At 38.8% G+C, this 21,442-nt stretch overlaps 2 protein-coding genes across 7 annotated transcripts; one reads left to right on the forward strand and one right to left on the reverse strand.

Moving 5' to 3' along the window:
- Positions 1-955: 955 nt before the first annotated feature.
- On the forward strand, positions 956-15,843 carry LOC129764499 (uncharacterized). 2 transcript variants are annotated; one of them, XM_055763621.1, is made up of 4 exons: positions 956-1,165; positions 1,233-1,510; positions 1,573-2,208; positions 15,469-15,843. In XM_055763621.1, exons 1-4 carry the CDS (start codon positions 1,144-1,146, stop codon positions 15,589-15,591), a joined length of 1,059 nt encoding a protein of 352 aa, XP_055619596.1. In that variant the 5' UTR covers positions 956-1,143; the 3' UTR covers positions 15,592-15,843. The 2 variants fall into 2 exon arrangements, with proteins under 2 accessions (XP_055619596.1, XP_055619597.1); XM_055763622.1 differs by lacking the exon at positions 15,469-15,843 and having other exon boundaries at positions 1,573-2,435.
- Positions 960-20,432, reverse strand: LOC129764501 (uncharacterized). Of its 5 annotated transcripts, XR_008741164.1 has the most exons (5): positions 20,174-20,312; positions 19,638-19,992; positions 2,908-3,175; positions 1,377-2,838; positions 961-1,321 (listed from the first exon to the last, which is right to left on the reverse strand). XR_008741164.1 is itself a non-coding variant. In XM_055763628.1 (4 exons), the coding sequence occupies exons 2-4, from the start codon at positions 19,945-19,947 to the stop codon at positions 2,742-2,744; spliced, it is 675 nt and encodes a 224-aa protein (XP_055619603.1). In that variant the 5' UTR covers positions 19,948-19,975; positions 20,042-20,167; the 3' UTR covers positions 960-2,741. The 5 variants fall into 5 exon arrangements, 4 of the variants coding, with proteins under 4 accessions (XP_055619603.1, XP_055619602.1, XP_055619600.1 ...); XM_055763628.1 differs by lacking the exon at positions 20,174-20,312 and adding an exon at positions 20,042-20,167 and having other exon boundaries at positions 960-2,838; positions 19,638-19,975; XM_055763627.1 differs by having other exon boundaries at positions 961-2,838; positions 20,258-20,389.
- Positions 20,433-21,442: the final 1,010 nt, after the last annotated feature.

Here is a 21,442-nt window from a genome sequence, read left to right on the forward strand (position 1 = left end):
AAAACGTCAAAAACAGAATTTAGCGTTCGAATCAGGGATGCCAAATGTAAAGAAATGTCTCTATTTTTAAGATATTTGAAAATATGCGAAGATATTTATAGACTTGAAAATTATTGGAAAAACAAATAAAACCCTCATAGTTTCTTAACGAAATCATTGTTATTCTGTTTTGCACGCTGGCGGGGCACGCTTTCTTTTTGAGATAGTTTTCTGGAGAATGTCTAATATAGAATCATTATCAGGCACAATTTTCATTCAAAATTCACTCACAACTTGCGAAAAAAAGTAAGGTTCTAAGAAACAGAATACATATTCGATTTAAAAAAGTACATTTTCATTCATTATTTTAATTTTTGACGCGTGTGAATAAAATTTTAAAAAGTCTTCTAGACTATCATTTAAAGCATCACATACTTCCGGAATTATCTTAGCTATGGATGCTTTCGAGATTCTAAAAAATATCGACAACAATCTGAACAATATTCCAGAAGAAAGGCATATCAATGTCATTTATATTATCACTCTTGCAGGTACAGCATCCTTCATGAGTGTATCTTGGCGTTGTATTTGTGGAGCAATTAAATTCAACAGTTTTTCCACTTGTTCAGGTGTTATTCTCAACACTGCTCTGTAATCTCTATAAAATTGTGTAATGATACATTCAACTGAAAACCTAAGATGAAAACTACCAATAAAGAAGTCGATTTCGGACCAATCATTTGACAAATTCGGACCTGATTGCTGTTTCTGACTATTTGATGGACATTTGAAAAATCGCCTGGCATCCCAGGTAAACCCGTGCCGTAGTATCTAGTTTCTCGCCAGCAGCTCACACTATGTGAACGGACAAGGCGAGTCAACCAATTGTCAAGCGAGTCCACCGGGTCAGTAGCTGCTCATTGTCAAGTCAGCTACTAGCAACGTATAAATGGGCCTTAAAGTTGGCTAATTGTGGAATTTGCATTCGTAGATAATTGGTGCTCAACTGTAAGTGCTAAAATTTAGTACCATTCGAAAAATTTGACAGTTGCCGAATCGAAATCAAAAATCAATTTGAACTGAACGTTAATCAAGACCACTCTGGAATATATTTAAATTATAATAGGAAAATTAATTAAATTATAATAGGAAAATATTCCTAACATGAATATGATGTATAAAAACTGTGAGTATATTCATCTCGTTTCTTATCGAAACAGTTGTAAAATGTTTTCTTCCCATTTTCGCTTCAGCACTGATGAAGTGTCCTCGTACACCGGCTCCGATGAGAAACTCGAGCTTTCTCATGTCCGCTGCAGCCATTCTCGAGACACCGACGTTGCTGAAAAAAACACCTACCATTAGTGCCAACACTAATAATCGTTCAAACGTATCACATTTACAAACACCCTCTGCTGCTCCGAAAGCCGCGATGCAGTTGCTCATGTTCAATCAAATGCAAACATCCGCAGCTATTTCAGGTTCAGGAGAGTCTCCTTTCAGCCACACATCTTTTGAAAAATTCAATTTCGTAAGGTTCTCGTGCATCTTTGTTTTTCAATAGTGTTTGACCGTGGATTTTCAAATTTTTAGAGTAGCAGCGACGGCTTTAATTTCGCTACCTCAAATGTCCCGAGAGCCTACACGAACCACCCAACAATTGCTGCCAGACATCCGCCTAATTTTAGCAATGAAAACTTGAACAAGCGGAAACTAGAGGAAAGATTTTCTCAAGCTGGAAGGCAAGCAAAACGGGTATCGTTCGATATGTTCCCATTAAAACCGAACAAATCATTAAATGCAAACAGGCGGCTTTCAAGGGTTTCCCAAGCCATCAGATCCAGCTCTTCGATGACCACTAAACACACACAAAGTGAACTAACTAAGTCAGTTCCGAAAAGGTTGCGAATTCTAACTGGAACGGTTGAAAACGTTCTAAAGCTCACCAAAACTGCCCCGGAGGGCAGCTCACCACTGGTTGAGGTCTTTGCCATGGTGCTCAACATCAAAAGTGGCACGTACGAATGCGAGAAGGTGTTGCTTCTGAGGAACAAAACCGGTCCCATAATGCAGGGAGTTTTCTACGAAATCGATTTTCGTATGGAGCTGATAAGCGTTGGGGATTTGGTGCGCTGCGTTGGCCGATTGACCGGAGGAAGTCGACTGCAGATTTTGAAGATTGCGCAGGCGACCCCGGAGGAGGAGCGAATGGCTCAGCGTCTGCAAACGGTAAGTGGATTTGTGTTGGCGATCAAACGTTAATATGGAAGACTATTACTGCAATGGTCGGGTTAGATTTTGAGTCAAATGAACTAGACATTATATTGTTGTCACGTGAATTTAATCAACAATAAATATGACACACGATTGTTTTATCAAGAGAATTCTGCAACAACAGCGTCATATGTTTGTACCAAAAACTATTTAGGCCGAGATATAAAATATTAGTGCTTAAACTATTCTCAGTTTTCCACAAATGCGTAAAAGGTTAGTCTCGTCTCTCTTTTCTCCACCCGCTATTATTTACAATTAAGCTAAAGCCGAATCGATTTTCTCATTTTTCTCGCACTTTCGTGGGTGACGAATGCTCGACTGCTCCAAAGCGTATAAATTATGCCGACTGGAATAAATAGTGTACTTGTGTGTTAATGCCTAAAAATATACATCTAAAACACTTTTATAAGATCTCAAGTTTATGTTACGGTAAGATTATTATGCTTCTCGAGCTAGACTGCGACTAGATATATGGATGTGCTCGAATGTTAGTCGACAAATAGGATAATCAAAAACACGGTGAGGCCACTCAGGAAAGCCGTTATGTAGCCCAAATGAAACCGTCGTTCTTTATCGGAAAACCTCCTGTTGAACAAAAGAATGATTAAATGCGTTAACTTGGTTTTCGGGAATAGATCATCTATAAGAACTTACCTTTTCTTACTGGCGGAGAACGGCGTCGGTGGATTTACCCCTGGGATGCTGCTGTCAAGGTACACCACATAGTAAGTGAACCACGTTATGACGGCAGCAAACATCGCGGCAAAAAGCAACAGTGATGGGTCCTGAACCAGAGTGTGTACTTCCTGCATTTTCGATCGGAAGATTGTGTCCCATCGATCGTACTCGATGGTCGAAATAACCCGATCTCTGGCGAACTGTCGCCACTGCCGTATCGTGGCCAGCGCTGACGAAAGCGACCCTGAAACGAACAGTTCGAGAGAACAGCGCATCAGAGCTTGCGTGTTTGATGATGAAATATTAAGCAAGAGAGAAACTGAAATTTTCACGCTATGCGAGAGATTCCGACACGTTCAATTTGCTTCCTTTATTTGTGCGAGCGATGAATGCGACGGTTTGGCGAGTGTTTGTTATGATGATTTCATTATTACTCAATCTGCGTTCTGCTTGCGTCGGTGGTGGCCGATTAGCGGATTTTCTCCATATATCTAGTAGTGTATATGCAACGTTTTATTCGGTCGGTAGATGCAATTGACCACGGTGTGTGACATGTTTCCAGAAACGCTTCATTGAAAAATATATATTAACAGTAGCTGACCCGGCACACCGACCCGACGTTCTGCCATATAATTTTTTTCTAGAGAACATTTTGGGTGTTAAATAAAGCATAACTAATGTATTTTAAGTGTCGATCTATGAAATTATTCGAATGTTATCGATAAAAAATGAAACAATTTCAATGGGAGTTGGTTTAATGTTTCATGATGCAATGTATTCTATTAACGTAACTAATATGTTTAATCTCTCAAAAGTTAAATGTAAATAGAAAACATGTTTTGTCGTAAGGTAAAAAAAATGCAATAAAGAAAAACAATATTCATATCGTTCACATGCTGTCTCGTTGGAGGAAAATAAGCGCTTCTCATTTTCAATATGCATTTCTAAACTTATTTGTCTCGTTCATAAATTGGGAAACCAACGATATGCCAGACACCAATGGAGCTGATGTATCGTTCTTATTTGGAATCGCATTACTTCTTTATTCTCATGGAAGGAGTATTCACAGCGGTATTATAAATTGGAAACACAGCCATATTGCTTCCTTTATCTACGGACTTGCAAATGTATTAATTCTAGAGCAACATGTCAAAAGGGCCTATCTTCTTTGATCGATTCTCTTCATCTGCATTCTCTTTCATTAATAACTCAGCGGTAAAAGCATTTCCTGATGTGTTCTACGATAAGGAGTGTGAAAGGGAACCTCGTTTATTAAACTACATGGCAAAACTAGAGCAAAATCTAAGATAAGATCAGACAATAGGGGGTCTTTTACGGACCAAATTTCTGTCAGATACGGACCAAATTTCTGTCAGTCGTTCTGATTTCTGATTGGTCGATTTCGATAAATTTTGTAAACAAAGTCGATTTTTCCAGTGTTGCCAATAAAAATAAATTACGTTGGGTTTGTATTGAATTTAGAAAAAAAATGAATTTAATTGATATTACGATACTTTGTTTAGAGGAAATGTGAAGGAATTGTATACACGTTTTACCTAATTATTTTGTTACTATATTTTGATTGAATTGAAAAATTTATATATATATATATATATATATATATATATATATATATATATATATATATATATATATATATATATATATATATATACATCCATTTCATGTCAAACCGATATAGTGCTCCTCAGATTTCCATGAAAAGTGGTAGTTTCTTTCTTTATTGCAAAATATTAGACCCGTTTTTTTTATTTTTTCGTTAGGGTGACCTTTTCTTATTTTAGGGTGGTCCGAAAAATCATTTTTTTCAACTTTTTCCTAAAAGTGCCTTTTTTAAAAATTCATAACTTTTGAATCACTGAACCGATTTAGATGATCGATATATCAAATTGAAGCCAATTAATCTTTTTTGGAAAAATATTAGGCTTGCCAAGAAATCGAATTTTGTTTTCGTAACTATTGATTGTAGTTGTTTTTTGTTATTTCTATGTTTTTTGTTTTTATGTTTTTATATTTTATGTTTTTTCTTGAAAGCTGAGGATTTATTACATAACATATCACGATATCAGATAGGCTTTTTTGTGTTTTTGAGTGACTTTTCAAAGTTAACCGGTCGTTCGTAAAATCATTTTTCCACTCTTATCCAAAAATAATTTTTTGCAAAAATTTATTACATTTGAACTACTGAACTGATTGAGATGATCGACATATTAAATTGAAGCCAATAAGCCAATCTTTTTTGAAAAAATATCACACTTACCGGAAAGATAGGATTCTAGTCGCATAGGTCTAGTCTAGTCACATAAGAATATTGAACGAAGACTTAAAACATGTTAAATTTACAAAATAATGACTCTAAAACGAAAAAAACACCTCTCTAGAACCCTCTTTCCAAGTTCAATACTTTTTTCAATATTTTTTCTATTAAAAATCTACCTCATTGGCTTCAATTAGATTTATTGATCATCTGAATCGGTTCAGAGGTTCAAAAGTTATGATTTTTTGAAAAAGTCATTTTTGGGAAAAAGTGGAAAAAATGAGTTTTCGGACAACACTAAAATGGAAATGGACATAAGTTTAGTTTCATAATAATCTATTTGGTTTCTGATACTAATATATTTTATTTCTACCATGCCATGCTCCTGCTATCAAATTTTCGTTTCCTTGTTTTTTTGTTTTCTCCGCTTTTTAAACGAAAAGATATAAATTTTTTTATAATGTCATTCCTTGTTTTTTCACAATGGAATAAAGTGGATGGCAAAACATACATTTCTCCTGCCATTTTCTTCGGCAAATCAACTTCGTTAGGTTCCAAATGCGATTTCATATTTCGGAATAGAATTTCCATTGCTAAGAAGAAATTAAAAGTCTCATCATTCACTATGCAGATGGGAGAGTTAGAAGCTGTAGCTCGCAAATATGAAAAAAAAAAGTTTTGCTGACTACCAATCTCTTGTTACACTGCTGACATGTTCTTTCCCGCTGAATAATTTTTTTGATGATGAAACCAGCTATATAGAACAACGAATTTTGTTCTGTTCTGTCGAGAAAAGTTTTCGCTTCATCGACGGTGTACTCATAGTCGAATTCAATATTCATATCATCCACATTATCACTAGAATTAGATGAAGCTGAAATTCGATATGATGTCGATGCTGCTTCATTGTCCATCAATTTCTGGGCTGAACATTCTTCACGCCGCTTTGATAGCAAATCTATCAATCCAATAAGATGTTGTTGTGTATCGGCTGTATACGAAGCATTCGGTACTACGGTCATGTATTGCGAAAGAGTCACAATTTTCAAGTTATTGCTGAATTGCAATGGAGTTGGGCGTCGTTGCTTTGCACGAATCAATGAGAAAAGACTCTCCAGACAATCTTGGACGAACCTCACAATTGCATTCGTGCAAACGATTACACTTGTTTGCCATGGTTTCCAATGTCCGTGTCCTACTTGGAGATCATACATTAACCGCACCATGGTCTTCAGATGAGCGATATCCTCGTCATATTTCATAGGATCATTCAAACAAAATACTTTTTCTTCTGCCCTATTATTGATAAGCTCGAACCATCGAGCAAAGTCTTCTATGAAGCATGCGGTAGTAAGAAGCTCCGGTAATTCTCGTATTTCCGCATGAAACTTCAATGCTGCAGCCACCGTCCTGTTGCAATATTTTGTTGCGTTGCATACTTTCATTTTATCTATTGAAGATGTTCTGTTGTCAAAGCACACATCCGAGGCCGTTAGTCTGTGACAAAGCCGCAACGTGTTGTTTATTTCGGAGTTCACGATTGTGGTTAAATGGTCTCGATGAACAATATTGGATGTTAGCTTTTTTTCACGAACATACCAATCCGGAACTTTCAGGTAGACATTGTTCAACCAGCCATGTACTGTATTTTTAAATACGTGTACGGGATCGGGTATGATCTCTAGCATTCTGTTCTCAGCGTTTGGATGAGGTATCGCAGCATTTAATGTCTCATTTTTGCGACGAATATCGATCCCCAAATCCTTCCACATGCGCTGGTTTTCGGACCCGGAATCTGTTGTTATAAAATGGACACGCAAACTGATTCCCTCTGCTCTTGAAACTGCAGACAATACAGCATTCTTCAAAAACTCTTTTTGTATAGAGTTGCCGGTGTACTCGAAAGCAACCACCTGTTTCCAGCGCGCTGCGATTCCAACTAGCATGAATACCAAAGCTTTACAGGCTAAAGTTTGGGACATAGGAAGCGTTGTTGTTCCAACAAACTGCTTCGTATTTTGGCAAAACTCATTTGCCTCGTCTATGCTCATTTCGTCTAGAACCAATCCGCAGTCCTTTTCTTCAACCGACATTGTGGAGACTTTATGTTGTAGCAGCTCGAATATATCTTCAAGAATACCTACAAAATATCATTTCATATATTAACATGCGATGAGACATATGATTATAATTACATACCAGGACTGAAACGAACTCCTTCAATTTGGCGTAGTAGAGTCCTCGTGGATGGGAACGGGAAGCCTTTTTGAATAAGCTTGTCGTATCCACCTTGACATGCAAACCGAATTTGTAAATTTTCCGTAATCGTTTCATTGGACCAACGTTTCACTTTTTTAACCTCTCCTGTTAATAGCTTAATTTGATCTTCTCTGAAAAGCTTCTTCAAGGGTTGTTTTCCACGAATTCTCGAGGTCAGATATCCGCATTTTTTCTTCCATTGTTTTACAATTCTATTAACGGTTACATCAATATAAAATATTAGAAAATAACATATTTTTTGACACACTACCTTTTCAGCTTGGAAATTTGATGTTTCAAACGAAATATTTCTTCCTGTAGTTGTTTATCTCCTTCATATACGTCAACCAAATCATAATTGTTCTCAATACTTTGTATCTCTTCCCATTCCTCATACTCGGATGCAGCTAAGGTCGGAATTTTCGTAACTCCATTTTCATTGTATTTCCCATCAACAAAATGAGCCTGTATATATACTAGTATTAGGATATGTTTTAGAATTAGTTTTTAATACTTACGCTACATATTCTTGTGCTTGATTTGATTTCAAAGAATGGAACTTCTAATTCACTGTTCACGCAAAATCGAATCCATTCTTTCCGAATATTTTTGTCTTGAGGGAACCGATAAAATTTATACTCAGGATGAGTATCCGTCCTTCGCTCACAATTTAAGGCTTTACACTTCATTTTTATTTTTGAATTACGTTTTGTATGAATAAAATGGCTTCCTAACGTTGTTTTGGTTGTATTCCTGCTCATATAATAAGATAGAATGTTTTGGTTCAGACAATGAGAATCTGCATAACGCTGTAACGGTTGTCAGATTAGATTTATTTGCTAAAAAAAAATCCCAAATTTGTTTTGGAAACGATTATATTATAGATATGGGTATTTGAAAGACTTATTTTATCCTTTTAAAGCATATTTTTGAGATTGTCTATTTGAAAATATGCAATAATCATTGAATTCGCACCAACCAAATGTTACGATTCATTAAAATAGAAATTTGAAAAATCCGATATTTTATAATATTTGGCAGCTCTGGCATCTTCATGTCATGGCTTCGTTTTTGGACGACGAAGAAGAGTAAGAAGCCAGTTGTCTGGTCTTGTCTTAGAGCAAAATCAGTCTGAAAGGCCGTGGATATCGAAAGAGAAACGATCAAAGAAGATAGACCCTTTTGACATGTTGCTCTAGACGGAGGCGATCTGGCGTAGTGGTAACATCCATGCCTCTCACGCTCAAGGTCACGAGTTCAATTCTCACTCCCGACATTCTTCCAAAAATGGAAATAGAAGTGACGAACCAGCCAAATGAGTTGAAAGTCACTATAATACAGATAAAAAAAAAAAAAAAAAAAAAAAAATGTTGCTCTAGAATTGCTCTTTGCTCAGCTGAAGCTAGTACTACTCAACGATTTTCTATTTCAATGTCTGCATTGTTGATATTAGGCTTTCAAAAAAGTCCTGCGGTATTTCCGCGAGGTGTCGTTGTAAGCGCGTAGTTCTAGTTGTATTCATTGTATCGAGTCATACTATAGCTTGTTGGAAAGGTATTTTTCTTGGACAGAGATTATCAGTGGAAAATAAAAGGCCGAGTTTAGTTCACACAAGAAAAAGAAATTATTATTTCATTCACTCAACGTTTGTAACACTCCGATAGTTCGAAATAGAATGAGGACAAAAATGGCGCGCACAACACGTTTCTACTTGAGCTAATTGCGCTGTTGCCATTATCTCGAAGTACCTCATATTACAGCAGCAAAGTTTCTATGTAAGGTGGCACAGTCGTTGCACTCATAATACTCCTTCTCAACATATAGTGCCACCATCCGATGATAGTCCAAGCATACTTGAGAATTTTCGCTGTTTTGTAGTCCCTAAAGGCTTAGTAAGCACGTCAGCCGCCATATATTCAGTGGGACAGTACTCTAGCTTCAAGAGACCTTGCTCACACAGCTGTTTGACGAATTGCTCTCTGGTTTCTATATGTTTGGATCGACGATTGGTCCTCTCAGAATTCACAAAACTAATACAGCTTTGATTGTCTTCCATCATCTTTGTAGGTTCATTGTCATGTTCGCCCATCTCGTTCAGCAATCCTTGGAGCCACACCAATTCCTGAGTAGCCTCGCTTAAAGCAACATACTCCGATTCCATGGATGACAAAGTAACACAAGACTGTTTACGACTGGTCCATGAAACAGCTCCATTCGCGTAGCAGAAAACAAACCCAGTTGTTGATTTTCTCGAGCTTATGTCCCCAGCCCAATCTGCATCAGTGTACCCTATCAGACCATCACCATTTCTGTTGTACGCCAGCCTCACCAGTTTTGTCGCTTTCAGATAGCGAACCACTCGCTTTGCTGCCATCCAGCACGCCTCCGTAGGTGCACTCACCTTTCTGCCAAGGATCGCCGCACTAACGGCAATATCTGGTCTAGCACATACCGCAATATAGAGAAGAGCACCAACAAGACTTCTATACAATGTTCCATCAGTGAAAGTAGGACTTGCATCTTCTGTTTTCAGGAAACCTTCATCCATTGGTGTCTTCGCATTTTTCGCATCACTCAATCCAAATTTATCGATGATTTTTTGTATATAACCTTCGAGACTAACACTGTAACCACCATTTTCACGTTTTATCTCTAGTCCCAAGAAATAATTCAAATCTCCGAGATCCGTGATCTCAAAATGTTTCTTCAATGACTGATACGTTGATTCAATCATTCGTTGATCTTCACAGCAGACCATTATATCATCCACATACACTAGCAAAAACACTCTTTTCTCATTTTCCATTTTCATGTACAAGCACTTATCAGCACTGCTTTGTTTGAAATCATTTTTCAGAAGTACATCGTGTAGCTTTTGGTTCCAGCAACGTGCGGACTGTTTGAGTCCGTATATACTTTTCCTCAATCTGCAAATAAAGTGCTCTTTGCCTTTTTCTTCGTATCCAGGTGGCTGTCTCATAAATAATTCTTGGTCGAGCTCACCGTACAAGTAGGCTGTCTTGACGTTGAAATGCTTAAGTGTCATGTTTTTCTTCGAAGCAAGAGCAAGCAATACACGAAGAGTTGTATGACTCGTGACGGGAGCGAAAACTTCATCATAATCCTCTCCGAACCGTTGCGAATAGCCCTGAGCTACCAGACGTGCCTTGTGCTTGATAACTTTTCCAGCTGCGTTTCGCTTCAATTTATAAACCCAGCGACAACCAATCACCTTCCGTCCTGCAGGTAACTCGACTAACTCCCATGTACCGTTTTCCGAGTGTGATTCCAACTCATTCAGCATTGCTTCTTTCCATTCTGCATTTTCTTCACAGTCAAAAGCTTCCCTCAAATTCTTGGGTTCACATGCTTCCACAGTAGCGTAGGCCTCCTCAACCAACCGAACTGGTGCAATTCCTTTGTTGTTGCGTTTTGATCTGCGCGCGGTCTCGTCCAGTGAAAAACCGTGGAACGAAGGTTCCCCATCGGACGCACTGTCGTATTGCGTTAAATCAAGATCCTCATCGCCTAACAAATTTTCCGAACCTGCAGAAGGTGCAAGTGGAAATGTAACCACTCCTTCTGAAGTCACAGTCTTCAGTTTGGAAATACTCTCAACATTAAAATGTTCTTCGAACTTTGCATCCCTGCTGATTGTAATTCTTTTCGTTTCCAAGTTTACGAAACGATAGGCTTTCTGCCCCTCAGCGTAACCGACAAACACTAATTTTTGAGCCTTTCTATCCAGCTTCTGACGTTTCTCTTATGGGATATGAACGAAAGCTTCCGAACCAAACACGCGTAGATGCCCATACGTAGGTTTCTTTTTGTACCAAAGTTCGTATGGCGTAGATATTACCGACGACGAAGGCAAACGATTCTGCAAGTATGTTGCAGTACTAATCGCTTCACCCCAGAATAGCTTTTCTAGCCCTGAGTCTGCTAACATGCACCGTGTCATTTCAACTAAATAACGGTTTTTCCGTTCGGCAACCCCGTTTTGTTGCGGGGAATATGGAGCCGTACGCTGATGCGCTATTCCACAATCAACGAAAAACTTCCGCAAATTTCACTGGAGTACTCACCACCTCCATCCGATCTAATGATGGTGGGGTAGCGCCCAAACTGGTTTTTCACCAAGCTACAGTACTCTCGAATGCGCACCTCTGCCTCAGATTTCCTCTGCAGCAAATAAACGATGGTATAGTGGCTGTAATCGTCCACCAATGTCATGAAAAACCGAAACCCCCTCGCCGTTGACTCTTCCATTGGCCCACATAGATCAGTATGTACCAAACCACCGACGGCTGTCGTCTTTGAATCCAACACTTTCGGAAAAAACTCACGAGTTTGCTTACCTTCACAACACGGTCCGCAAATTGATTTCAAATCACACTGATTCAGCTTCATGCCGTGTCCCAAATTTTCACGTACTATCTTCATTACAGCTTGCGTGTCACGATGACCAAATCGACGATGCCAAAAATGCAAACAGGAAACGCCGTGTTTTAAATCCGTCAGCATAGCTTGCTCGTTAAAACGTTTCAAATTATACAGACCACCCTGACGCTGGCCCACAAGCACAACATTTTTGTCTTTCAGGACTCTACACCCATCCTTATCGAATGATACTTCAAATCCCAAATCTGTGATTTTGCTAACCGATAGTAGATTCGCTTGAAAAGAAGGCACATGCCACATATTGTCCAACATCACATTCATGCGACCACCATTGCCGTTTACAGCTACAAGTTTACTACTTCCAACACCAGCTGATTTGATGCATTTACCGTCGGCCAAAGAGATTGTTGATTGCTTCGATTTGTCTAGTTTTTCAAGAATGGATAAATCGTTCGTCATGTGAGAAGTAGCACCGGAGTCAAAATACCACAAACCGGCTTCTTCAGCTCTTCCAAAAAACAAACACAGATCCATGCTATCTTCTGATTCGACAGCGACGTTAGCTTTTTCACTAGCTTCCTTCTCTTTTATATCGGCCGCCCATTTTCGGCAATCTCGCCGGAAATGGCCAACTTTCTTACAATAGTGACATTGCTTGTCCTTCTTCTTGTCACTTTTCTTTTCAAAGTTATTTCTGAACTTTTCACTTGTTCCACAAGACACCAGAACTTTTTCTTCTTCACCGATTTCTTGCACTCGCCGCCGACCTTCATCCAGCAGTTTCCCCTTCACAAAATCAACCGTAAGATCTGCATCAGGCCGGCTCTCTAATGCTACGATCAACCCATCATACGATTTAGGAAGACTCGACAACATTAAAGCTACAAATGAGGGATCTTTCATTTCTTCACCAAGTGCAATTAATCGAAGCCGTAATGACGTGAGCTGCTTCAGGTGTTCTCCTATATTACCACCCTCCGGCATTCGAGTAGCAAACATCTGCCGCATAACGTGGATTTTGCTAGAAAGAGATGACCGCTCGTGATAGCCTTTCAGAGCATCCCACATCTCCTTCGACGTAGTCGTTTCCATAACATGAATCAACTGGCTGTCTTCCAGTGCCAAACCGATCAACGCCCTTGCCTTCTCGTCATTAGCGAGCCACAAAGCACTAGGTTCCTCCGGTTTCGTTTCAGACACAACAGCCAGCACCTTTTCACGCGATAGCAAAAGCTGCATTTTAAATTTCCATATCGTATATTTCTGATCACTCAACTTTTCAATGGAAACATTTGATTCCGCCATTTTCACTATCAAAATTTTCAAAGTCAATATTCACTTCTTCTCGCGACAACGAACTTCAAAACTTAACACTTTCTGCAATTTCCTGGGCCCATAACCTCTTGGACAGAGATTATCAGTGGAAAATAAAAGCCCGAGTTTAGTTCACACAAGAAAAAGAAATTAATATTTTATTCACTCAACGTTTGTAACACTCCGATAGTTCGAAATAGAATGAGGACAAAAATGGCGCGCACAACACGTTTCTACTTGAGCTAATTGCGCTGTTGCCATTATCTCGAAGTACCTCATATTACAGCAGCAAAGTTTCTATGTAAGGTGGCACAGTCGTTGCACTCATAATAATTTTTGCGCGCTATAATATAGTGCTTGACAGTGTTTTGTTTGGTTAAGTCGTTCGTGAGTTATAGTGTCGCAAATATGGAGCAAAATAAAGAGAAAATCCGACATATTTTACAGTACTACTATGACAAAGGCAAAAATGCATCTCAAGCTGCCAATAAAATTTGTGCAGTTTAAGGACCCGATACAGTTTTCATTTCCACCGCACAACGATGGTTTCAACGTTTTCGTTCTGGTGTAGAGGTCGTCGAAGATGCGCCACGCTCCGGAAGGCCTGTCGTCGAAAATTGCGACAAAATCGCTGAATTAGCCGAGAAAGACCGGCATAGTAGCAGCCGTAGCATCGGCCAAGAGCTGGGGATAAGCCATCAAACCGTTATTAAACATTTGAAGAAGCTTGGATTCACAAAGAAGCTCGATGTATGGGTGCCACACACGTTGACGCAAAAAAAAACATCTTTGACCGTATCGACGCATGTGAAACGCTGCTGAATCGCAACAAAATCGACCCGTTTCTGAAGCGGATGGTGACTGGCGATGAAAAGTGGGTCACTTACGACAACGTGAAGCGCAAACGGTCGTGGTCGAAGCCCGCTGAAGCGGCTCAGACGGTGGCCAAGCCCTCATTAACGGCCAGGAAGGTTCTGCTGTGTGTTTGGTGGGATTGTCAAGGAATAATCTATTATGAGCTGCTTCCCTATGGCCAAACGCTCAATTCGGACCTATGCTGCCAACAACTGGACCGCTTGAAGATAGCACTCATGAAGAAGAGGCCATCTTTGATAAACAGAGGCCGCATTGTCTTCCATCAGGACAACGCCAGGCCACACACTTCTTTGGTGACGCGCCAGAACCTCCGGGAGCTCGGATGGGAGGTTCTTTTGCATCCACCGTATAGTCCGGACCTTGCACCAAGTGACTACCACCTGTTTTTGTCCATGGCGAACGAGCTACGTAGTCAGAAGTAAGAGAGGCCTGTGAAAATTGGCTATCCGAATTTTTTGCCAATAAGGAAGCGAGCTTTTATAATAGGGGTATTATGAAGTTGGCATCTCGTTGGGAACAAGTCATCGAACGAAACGGCGCATATTTGACTTAAAACAGATGATTGTAACTAATTTTATGAACAAATGAAAATTAAAAAAAAAATACCGCAGGACTTTTTTGACAGCCTAATATTTGTGAATGACATTATCAGTATTTAGTCGTTGATATATTAGGTATCTTGTCGTTGGTGAACATATTTCATCTACCATGCAAGGCGACAAAGGTTTCGAATTACCACATGGATCATACAGTAACATGGTAACAGTATCGAACAGTTATTCATATTCCGGAATCCGATTGGTTTGAATAGAATAAAAGACATAGTCCTGACCAGGGCTCTGCATAGTCTTAGTCAAGGATGGAAAACAAGAGAGCATGATGTGATTTACGATTAATCGCAAACTGCACAGATCGCAATCTGTGCAAACTGCGACTAACTATTAATCCTCACCCATCATAACCAAATGATTTTCTCTCGGTAACTCTGAGTTGACCAAAGCATTGCTAGACTGGAACTAGTTCGAGTAATTGAGTTACTCTCCGGCCTCGTTTTGTTTACAACTCCTAACAAGAATTTGCTCCATGGGAATGAGTGTCTCTATGACGTACGCTTTACGATTCTCGCTCTCTCGTCCGGGCGTTCAATTTTCCTTTCCGAGTGCGTTTACTTCGATGAAACTGGGTAAAATAAAAAAATGCGCTACAGCAGATAGGACGACTTTACTGTTTAATGTTTCACAGAGTATTTCTCAGATGGTGTTTAAATTAATCTACAAGAGCTTGAGCTTGAGCTTGGGTAGACTGTACAATTCGTAGTTGCTCTTCGTGATTGACCTGTACGGAATACTTGGAAGCTTCTCAATCATCACTTTCATCATTATAACAATAGCGATTATCTGTTTTCGCAGGAAAAAAGTTGTATTTACAGTTCGTTATCCCCGTTCGAACAAAAAGTCGAAACAGAAGAAACTAGGAAAATCTCAGCAACTGGCCGAGGACGTCCAATCTTACCCCCCGGAGGAATTACGTGATGGAGCAAGCCACGTGACATCAACACCAGCACAGAACGCATAAGTCAGCATTCTGCTCACAATAGGAAAACGCAACATCATCAACAACCATGAACCACGCCACCCGATCAAAGTCCATAGACGCCACCATCGAATCCGAAATGTCTCATCAGCAGATTTAGGTTATTTAAGATCTCACCTTCGAATAGCTAGGTCATTATGTGTACAACCTTGTAGTGATAAAGAGTGAAATAAATGTTTTTTTTCGATTAAACCGTGAATGTAAACGTAATTATATATATAGAGAGAGAGAAAGCAAGAGATAGAGATAGAAAGAGAGAAAGCAAGAGATAGATAGAGAGAAAGCAAAAGATAGATAGAGAGAAAGCAAAAGAGAGAGAGAGCAAGAGATAGAGAGAGAAAGCAAGCGATAGCAAGATAGGAAAAGAGAGAAAGCAAGATAGAGAGAGAGAGAGAGAAAGAGAGAGACAGCTTTTGTCGGTTAATGTAAAGCCAATCTTATGTCACTCAACGCTTCGAAGTGCTCTGTTATTGCCTTCTCTCGGAAACCACCAACGATACAATTTGAATACGAGCTTTTAGGTTGTGTGCTAAATAGAATAACAACCATCAAAGACCGAGTATCCAAAGCTTCGTAGCACCAAACATTTCGCCGATATATAGTGCCTCAAAACTCTATACTGTTCTCTGGTTTCCTCGATCTTGTAGTTCTCGTCCGTAGTTTGGGCTCTATATTACGCTTCGTTTTACTACCCTGGAATTATCCATAGAAGATCGTTGAAAGCTTATGGAACTGAGTTTGCTTAGTGAACGACGTAATACAGCAAAAGTTCTGGTTGTTTTCGATCTCATCTAAAGAAAAGATGGTCGTCTTCTACTTACAGCAAGCTACATTAGAGTAGATTTCAGAGTTTATGGTTCAAACTGTTGATTGTTGTAAAAATATTTAAAAAAAATTAATATATGGTGAACATCTTAATAGGAGTTCAGACTGAGTATATTTATTACCAATCCTTCTTCAATTGCACTAACGTTCCTGAGGAACTTTGTCGTCTAAACGTAGACTATTGTGTCATTTTTATTAGTACTTAAACGAGATCTCTTTTGCCAAATTAGTTTTGAATGCATTCTGAGTGGCAAGTTCTACAATACGCATGACCGCGTGAAGAATAATTCCCCGGTCGAATTGGTTAACTGGGCTGCAGGTTTGATTGGCTGCAGCCCAGTTAACCAATGACTGGATTAAAATTGACTTGAGAAAAATTTATTCAATCTTATAACTTCTAACGAGATAGCTATAACAAGAAAAATCTCGTTTTTTAACAAGAAAGTGAACTCTTCTGGATAAGATTGATTATCACTGCTATTTGTTGCTTTTTGTGGACTAGCGACTAATAGTTTCAAGCAACACAGTTTACTTTAAATAGAATTCACAGTAAGGGGTTGTCCACATACCACGTGGACAGAAAAAGCATGATTTTAGACACCCCCCTCCCCCTCCGTGGACAAGCGTGGACATTTCTTATACACCTCCCCCTGTTGTCCACGTGGACATTCCTCCGGTTTTGAGGAAAAAATCAAGAAATTTTATTTTTTCGCATAAATTTCATTTCAAGTTCGTTTCTATTTTCTATTCCATATGTTTATTGATAAAAATTATAGCCTTACCAATGGTAACGATTTGTCTTGAAATCTTCGATGTTTTTCAACATTCTCCGGGAGTTCATTATTTTCTTCCGAATTCAATTCACGTTATCTCCATATCCATTTTAAAATACCCTTTGTGAGCTTATTCTCGAGTATTTTTATTAAAGCTGGCTGGCTGTTTGAGTTTTCAAAAAATCAGACAATAAAATCAACCACTTTGTTTGAAAACAGAATTTTCTCGTCTAAACATCAATGACTTTCGCTTTTACAGGTTCGGTAGTGCCTGATGGCTATAATGAACCTAGTAAAATCATCGCAATATCATCGTGATCGATGTTTCCGTTGACCTACAACCCTTAATTGTTAAATCATGCTGAATATTGTCCTTAAAAATTCATGCCGATTCTAAGGAAAAAACCAAAAGCATATTTTTGTAGGCATACATCTTTTCGATCATAGATGCACGGTTTTTTCCTGAATATTTCAGCATCCTTCATGCAACTTGAGAATTCCATCCTCTCTGAACTTATGCTATACAGTAAGTTAACAGTTAATAATCTGAAGATGCAATATCTGGTGTGTAAGGTGGGTGGAGTTTTAGAAGTGCCCTAGAAGCGTTCTGGATCGTTGATTTTCATACGTTCAGCTGCTAGCAGTACTTGTTGGAATTCATCGAAACTAGTTGCTTGGTAAAAGCTCATGATACAGATTTTCTTCCAGTCCTACCAGACCCAGCCATAACTTTCTTCAAGCGAAAACCTGCTTCGGGGTTCCATTCACTTGCTAAGATTTTTTTCAACTCAACATTCTTGTGAATGATTTGTCCTTTACAATTCGCTACAAATATGTATTTTCGTTGCGTTTATGAAACGAATCACAGATTGAGATAAGTCCCTTCAAGTGTTTTTCGGTAAAATAAACCCTTATTCCTGAATCCGGTCGGATTTGAAATTAGCACAATGTTGCGTTCTTTAAGAGGGAATTCTAGTCTAGAAATTTGAAAAAAAAAATATTTTTTCTTCATATTTCTCTAATTCAGACATTTAAGAATATACCATAGAAGAGACTTTTTGAAAATCTCATTATTTACCAAGTTATAGCCATTTTAGTGATGCGATATCTTATCTAGTACGGCCATAACAATTAACTTCAAACGCGTTTTTCTCGAAATATGTTTTTCAAACTGGTTTACACGATATCTCAAGTTCTACTTATCCGATCTATGTTCATATTAATACAATCTGTATGTATCTTTCTATCGCATGAACCTATAAAAAATCATAATTTCGTAACTTTACTATTTTAAAAAAATCAAGAAACTCAGAAAAAAAGTTTTTTAACAGCATTTTTTTCCTTCAAATTTCCGCCATTTTATCAAAAAACACATTTTTGACTTGTCCGAGGCTCATACGATAGTGGCATCTTTACTGATTCAGAATATGTTCGATTTGTTTGTTTTAGAGAACCAGATGGTGGAATCTTGTACGCCATGGCACAACTTTTTTTTGAACCCCCTCACTCGATCAGCTTCTAATTATGGATATATATTTTTCCGTTCAATTTTTGTTTTATTGATATAACAAATAGTGATATAATGGATGGTAAAAATATTCTTTGTTTTACTTTTTCGGAGCTCGAACAAACGTCCGAAATTCGTGTCTCTATCCCCCTTAATTTGATCGAGTAAAACCCTATCGGATTGTACAAATAATGCAACCTTGAAATGCAGAATGCATAAGTTTATTTCGTTCGGATTGCGATTTGTCAAATCCGATCGGGTTCCGTAATATGGGTTAATATGTAGTCCATGCATTGCCCCATTCCCTCTATTATCGGGTGGAATAAATTGGATCCTAGTTTATGTGCGTTACCTTCAGAATATACATTTCAGGAAAGAGGTTGTCATATGAAAAAATATGGATGTTTGACCGAGCAGCACTCTCAGGCAGTTCAGTATTTTTATTGATGAATACTGAGCACTCAGGGCGGGCGTGAAGTTCGAAAAATCGTGTAAATACAAAACAGATTTCATTCAACTTTGACTTCTAACTTGAATGTTCTACTTTAAAAAATACTTAACGTTTCCACGTGGACATTTTCGTAACCCCTACCCCCCCTAAAATAGTCCACGTGGTATGTGGACAGCCCCTAATGTCATTGCAAAACCATAGTGTTGGATAAACGGCTAACGATAAATTTAAATGTACGCATGCACACAACAAGATGCGACTCACTGTACTCGAACAGCGACTGCGGAAAAAGTAAACAAACTCGCTCTTCGTTCATCTTACGTCATGTAAACAAACACTCGGCAGAAAAAATAGCGGAAAACCTACATCGGTTGACTCTTGCGGCAAAGCTTTGACCTAGGGGAATAAATAAAAATAAACGCAACTTACCCGAGCCGACGAACGACCATAGGTATGGCACCAGTAGACTCACTGCGGTGCAAGCAACGAATCCAGCGAGCATCAGAGACAGCGGCAATTTACGAACGGTTCCGTTGACCAGTTTCAGCTTGGTTAGTTCCATATCGGTATCATCGAAAGATAGCTTCCGGGGACGTTGCTGTTCTTGCTGCAGATGAGTTGAGTCCGAGAGAAGATCTTTTTTCTCGCGTTCGATGACGGTCACATTTGGTGGTGGTTCATGGCTTTGCACACCATTACCATTTGCCTGATGGGCGTCCGCTTGGATGGATGATTCCATTTGGGGTTACTGCTCTATACTTCCTGACCTTTAACCAAAACAGATCTGGAATCGATATGTGAGATTCAGTTGAGATAAATATTTACAAACAAACCGAATCAGTTGTAGCGTGTGGGACAGAGAGGATGGGTATGCGGTGTAACTCTACTCTCAAGGTTATGTAGTGCGCTTGCGTAGGAGTGAGTATCGTACAATATGTGTATATGGTGAGTCGTAAATACAATACCAAAACAGTTGAAGAACGAAAATATGCAATTTTGACTGACACCGATTAGAATTCTAGGCCACTATTCCACAAAGTTGCACTGACCCAATTCTCTACTTTATCGTAAATTATGCACTCACTTTCCTTTTTACATCTGCTGCACACAAATCAAACTATTTCCTAAGGTGGGCTTTGTAGGAAAAGGTCCGAATTTTCAAAATGGTTAACCACTGAACTGAGGCCAGAGAATCGACAACAAACAGTGGATGGCACTCCGTTGCAGCAATGAATGGAAAAGAAGAGAGAGAGATTGTATAATATTGAGAGACGCTTCAACGGAATTGAGAGCGGCATTTGTCGTTGCATGTGCTTGTTGCGAGCAGTGCGGATTTAAATAACTGACATTCGCATTCAGGTTTCGTTTGAAATGTGTGTTCCACAAGTTGTATAGATGCAGGGGTAAATTCAAATTGTGTTGTCGGATTAACACGTGGTAGAAGCGAGATATTTTGATACAGGGCGGACTTGATTTATTTTCACTGTATATAAACGGATCCTGTATATGATCGAGTCAAAAAAAAAAGTTTTATACATATAATTATCGTTTTTTGAATATAAAAGAAGAATTTACTCTTTGGATTCATCCCCTTTTTTATCCTATTTGTTTATTTTAGGCTTATTAGCATTTAGCTGTAACAGAGCCGAATTTTAATCGTGTACATGTCACATGTTTATCATATCTATAAATAGAACATTACACAGGTGTCATTTTCGGCGTAAGAGTACTCCTTTTGTTCTTCTATTATCCAGTTAGACCACCGGCCAGCGGAGACAGTTGATATGATCATTGTTGAGTTATTAATAGAGCAGCAGCCCGATGTTTTTTGCAGAGCAGAGCAGTTGTATGGATGAATCGATTTTATTTCGACCGTGGATCGATCTCCATCGCTGATGGTTATTGCGTGACGTAGTTATTCTGTAACAACACAAAGATGGTCAATGAGGGCCCTCAGTTTTGAACTCACGATCGATCGCTTACTAAGCGAACGCGCAACCAATGTGGCTACGAAGACCCCCCTATTCATCCCCTTAAAGTCATAAACTACATTTCTCACATAAAAAAAAAAGACGGGTGGGTAATGTCGGGGACATAACCGGAGTGACGTAGGACTATACAAAGGGGACAGCTTTTGTTAAATATATATTTTAAATATATTGTTTTATTTTCTTCTCATACGTGAATACCTACCTATCTACCTGAAAAATGGATTAGTTGACTGTTTACTCTTT

The sequence above is a fragment of the Toxorhynchites rutilus genome, chromosome 2 (assembly GCF_029784135.1).
Source record: "Toxorhynchites rutilus septentrionalis strain SRP chromosome 2, ASM2978413v1, whole genome shotgun sequence".
Taxonomy (NCBI): Eukaryota; Metazoa; Arthropoda; class Insecta; order Diptera; family Culicidae; genus Toxorhynchites; species Toxorhynchites rutilus.

Bases quoted from the DNA above. Each gene is read 5' to 3' on its own strand.
- LOC129764499 (XM_055763621.1), top strand. From the start codon at position 1,144: ATGAATATGATGTATAAAAACT. The intron at 1,511-1,572 runs GTAAGGTTCTCG...TCAAATTTTTAG, and splicing joins CTTTTGAAAAATTCAATTTC to AGTAGCAGCGACGGCTTTAA. The intron at 2,209-15,468 runs GTAAGTGGATTT...CTGTTTTCGCAG, and splicing joins TGGCTCAGCGTCTGCAAACG to GAAAAAAGTTGTATTTACAG.
- LOC129764501 (XM_055763628.1), bottom strand. From the start codon at position 19,947: ATGGAATCATCCATCCAAGCGGACGCCCATCAGGCAAATGGTAATGGT. The intron at 3,176-19,637 runs GTAAGTTGCGTT...TGTTCGTTTCAG, and splicing joins ATGGTCGTTCGTCGGCTCGG to GGTCGCTTTCGTCAGCGCTG. The intron at 2,839-2,907 runs GTAAGTTCTTAT...TTTGTTCAACAG, and splicing joins TTCTCCGCCAGTAAGAAAAG to GAGGTTTTCCGATAAAGAAC.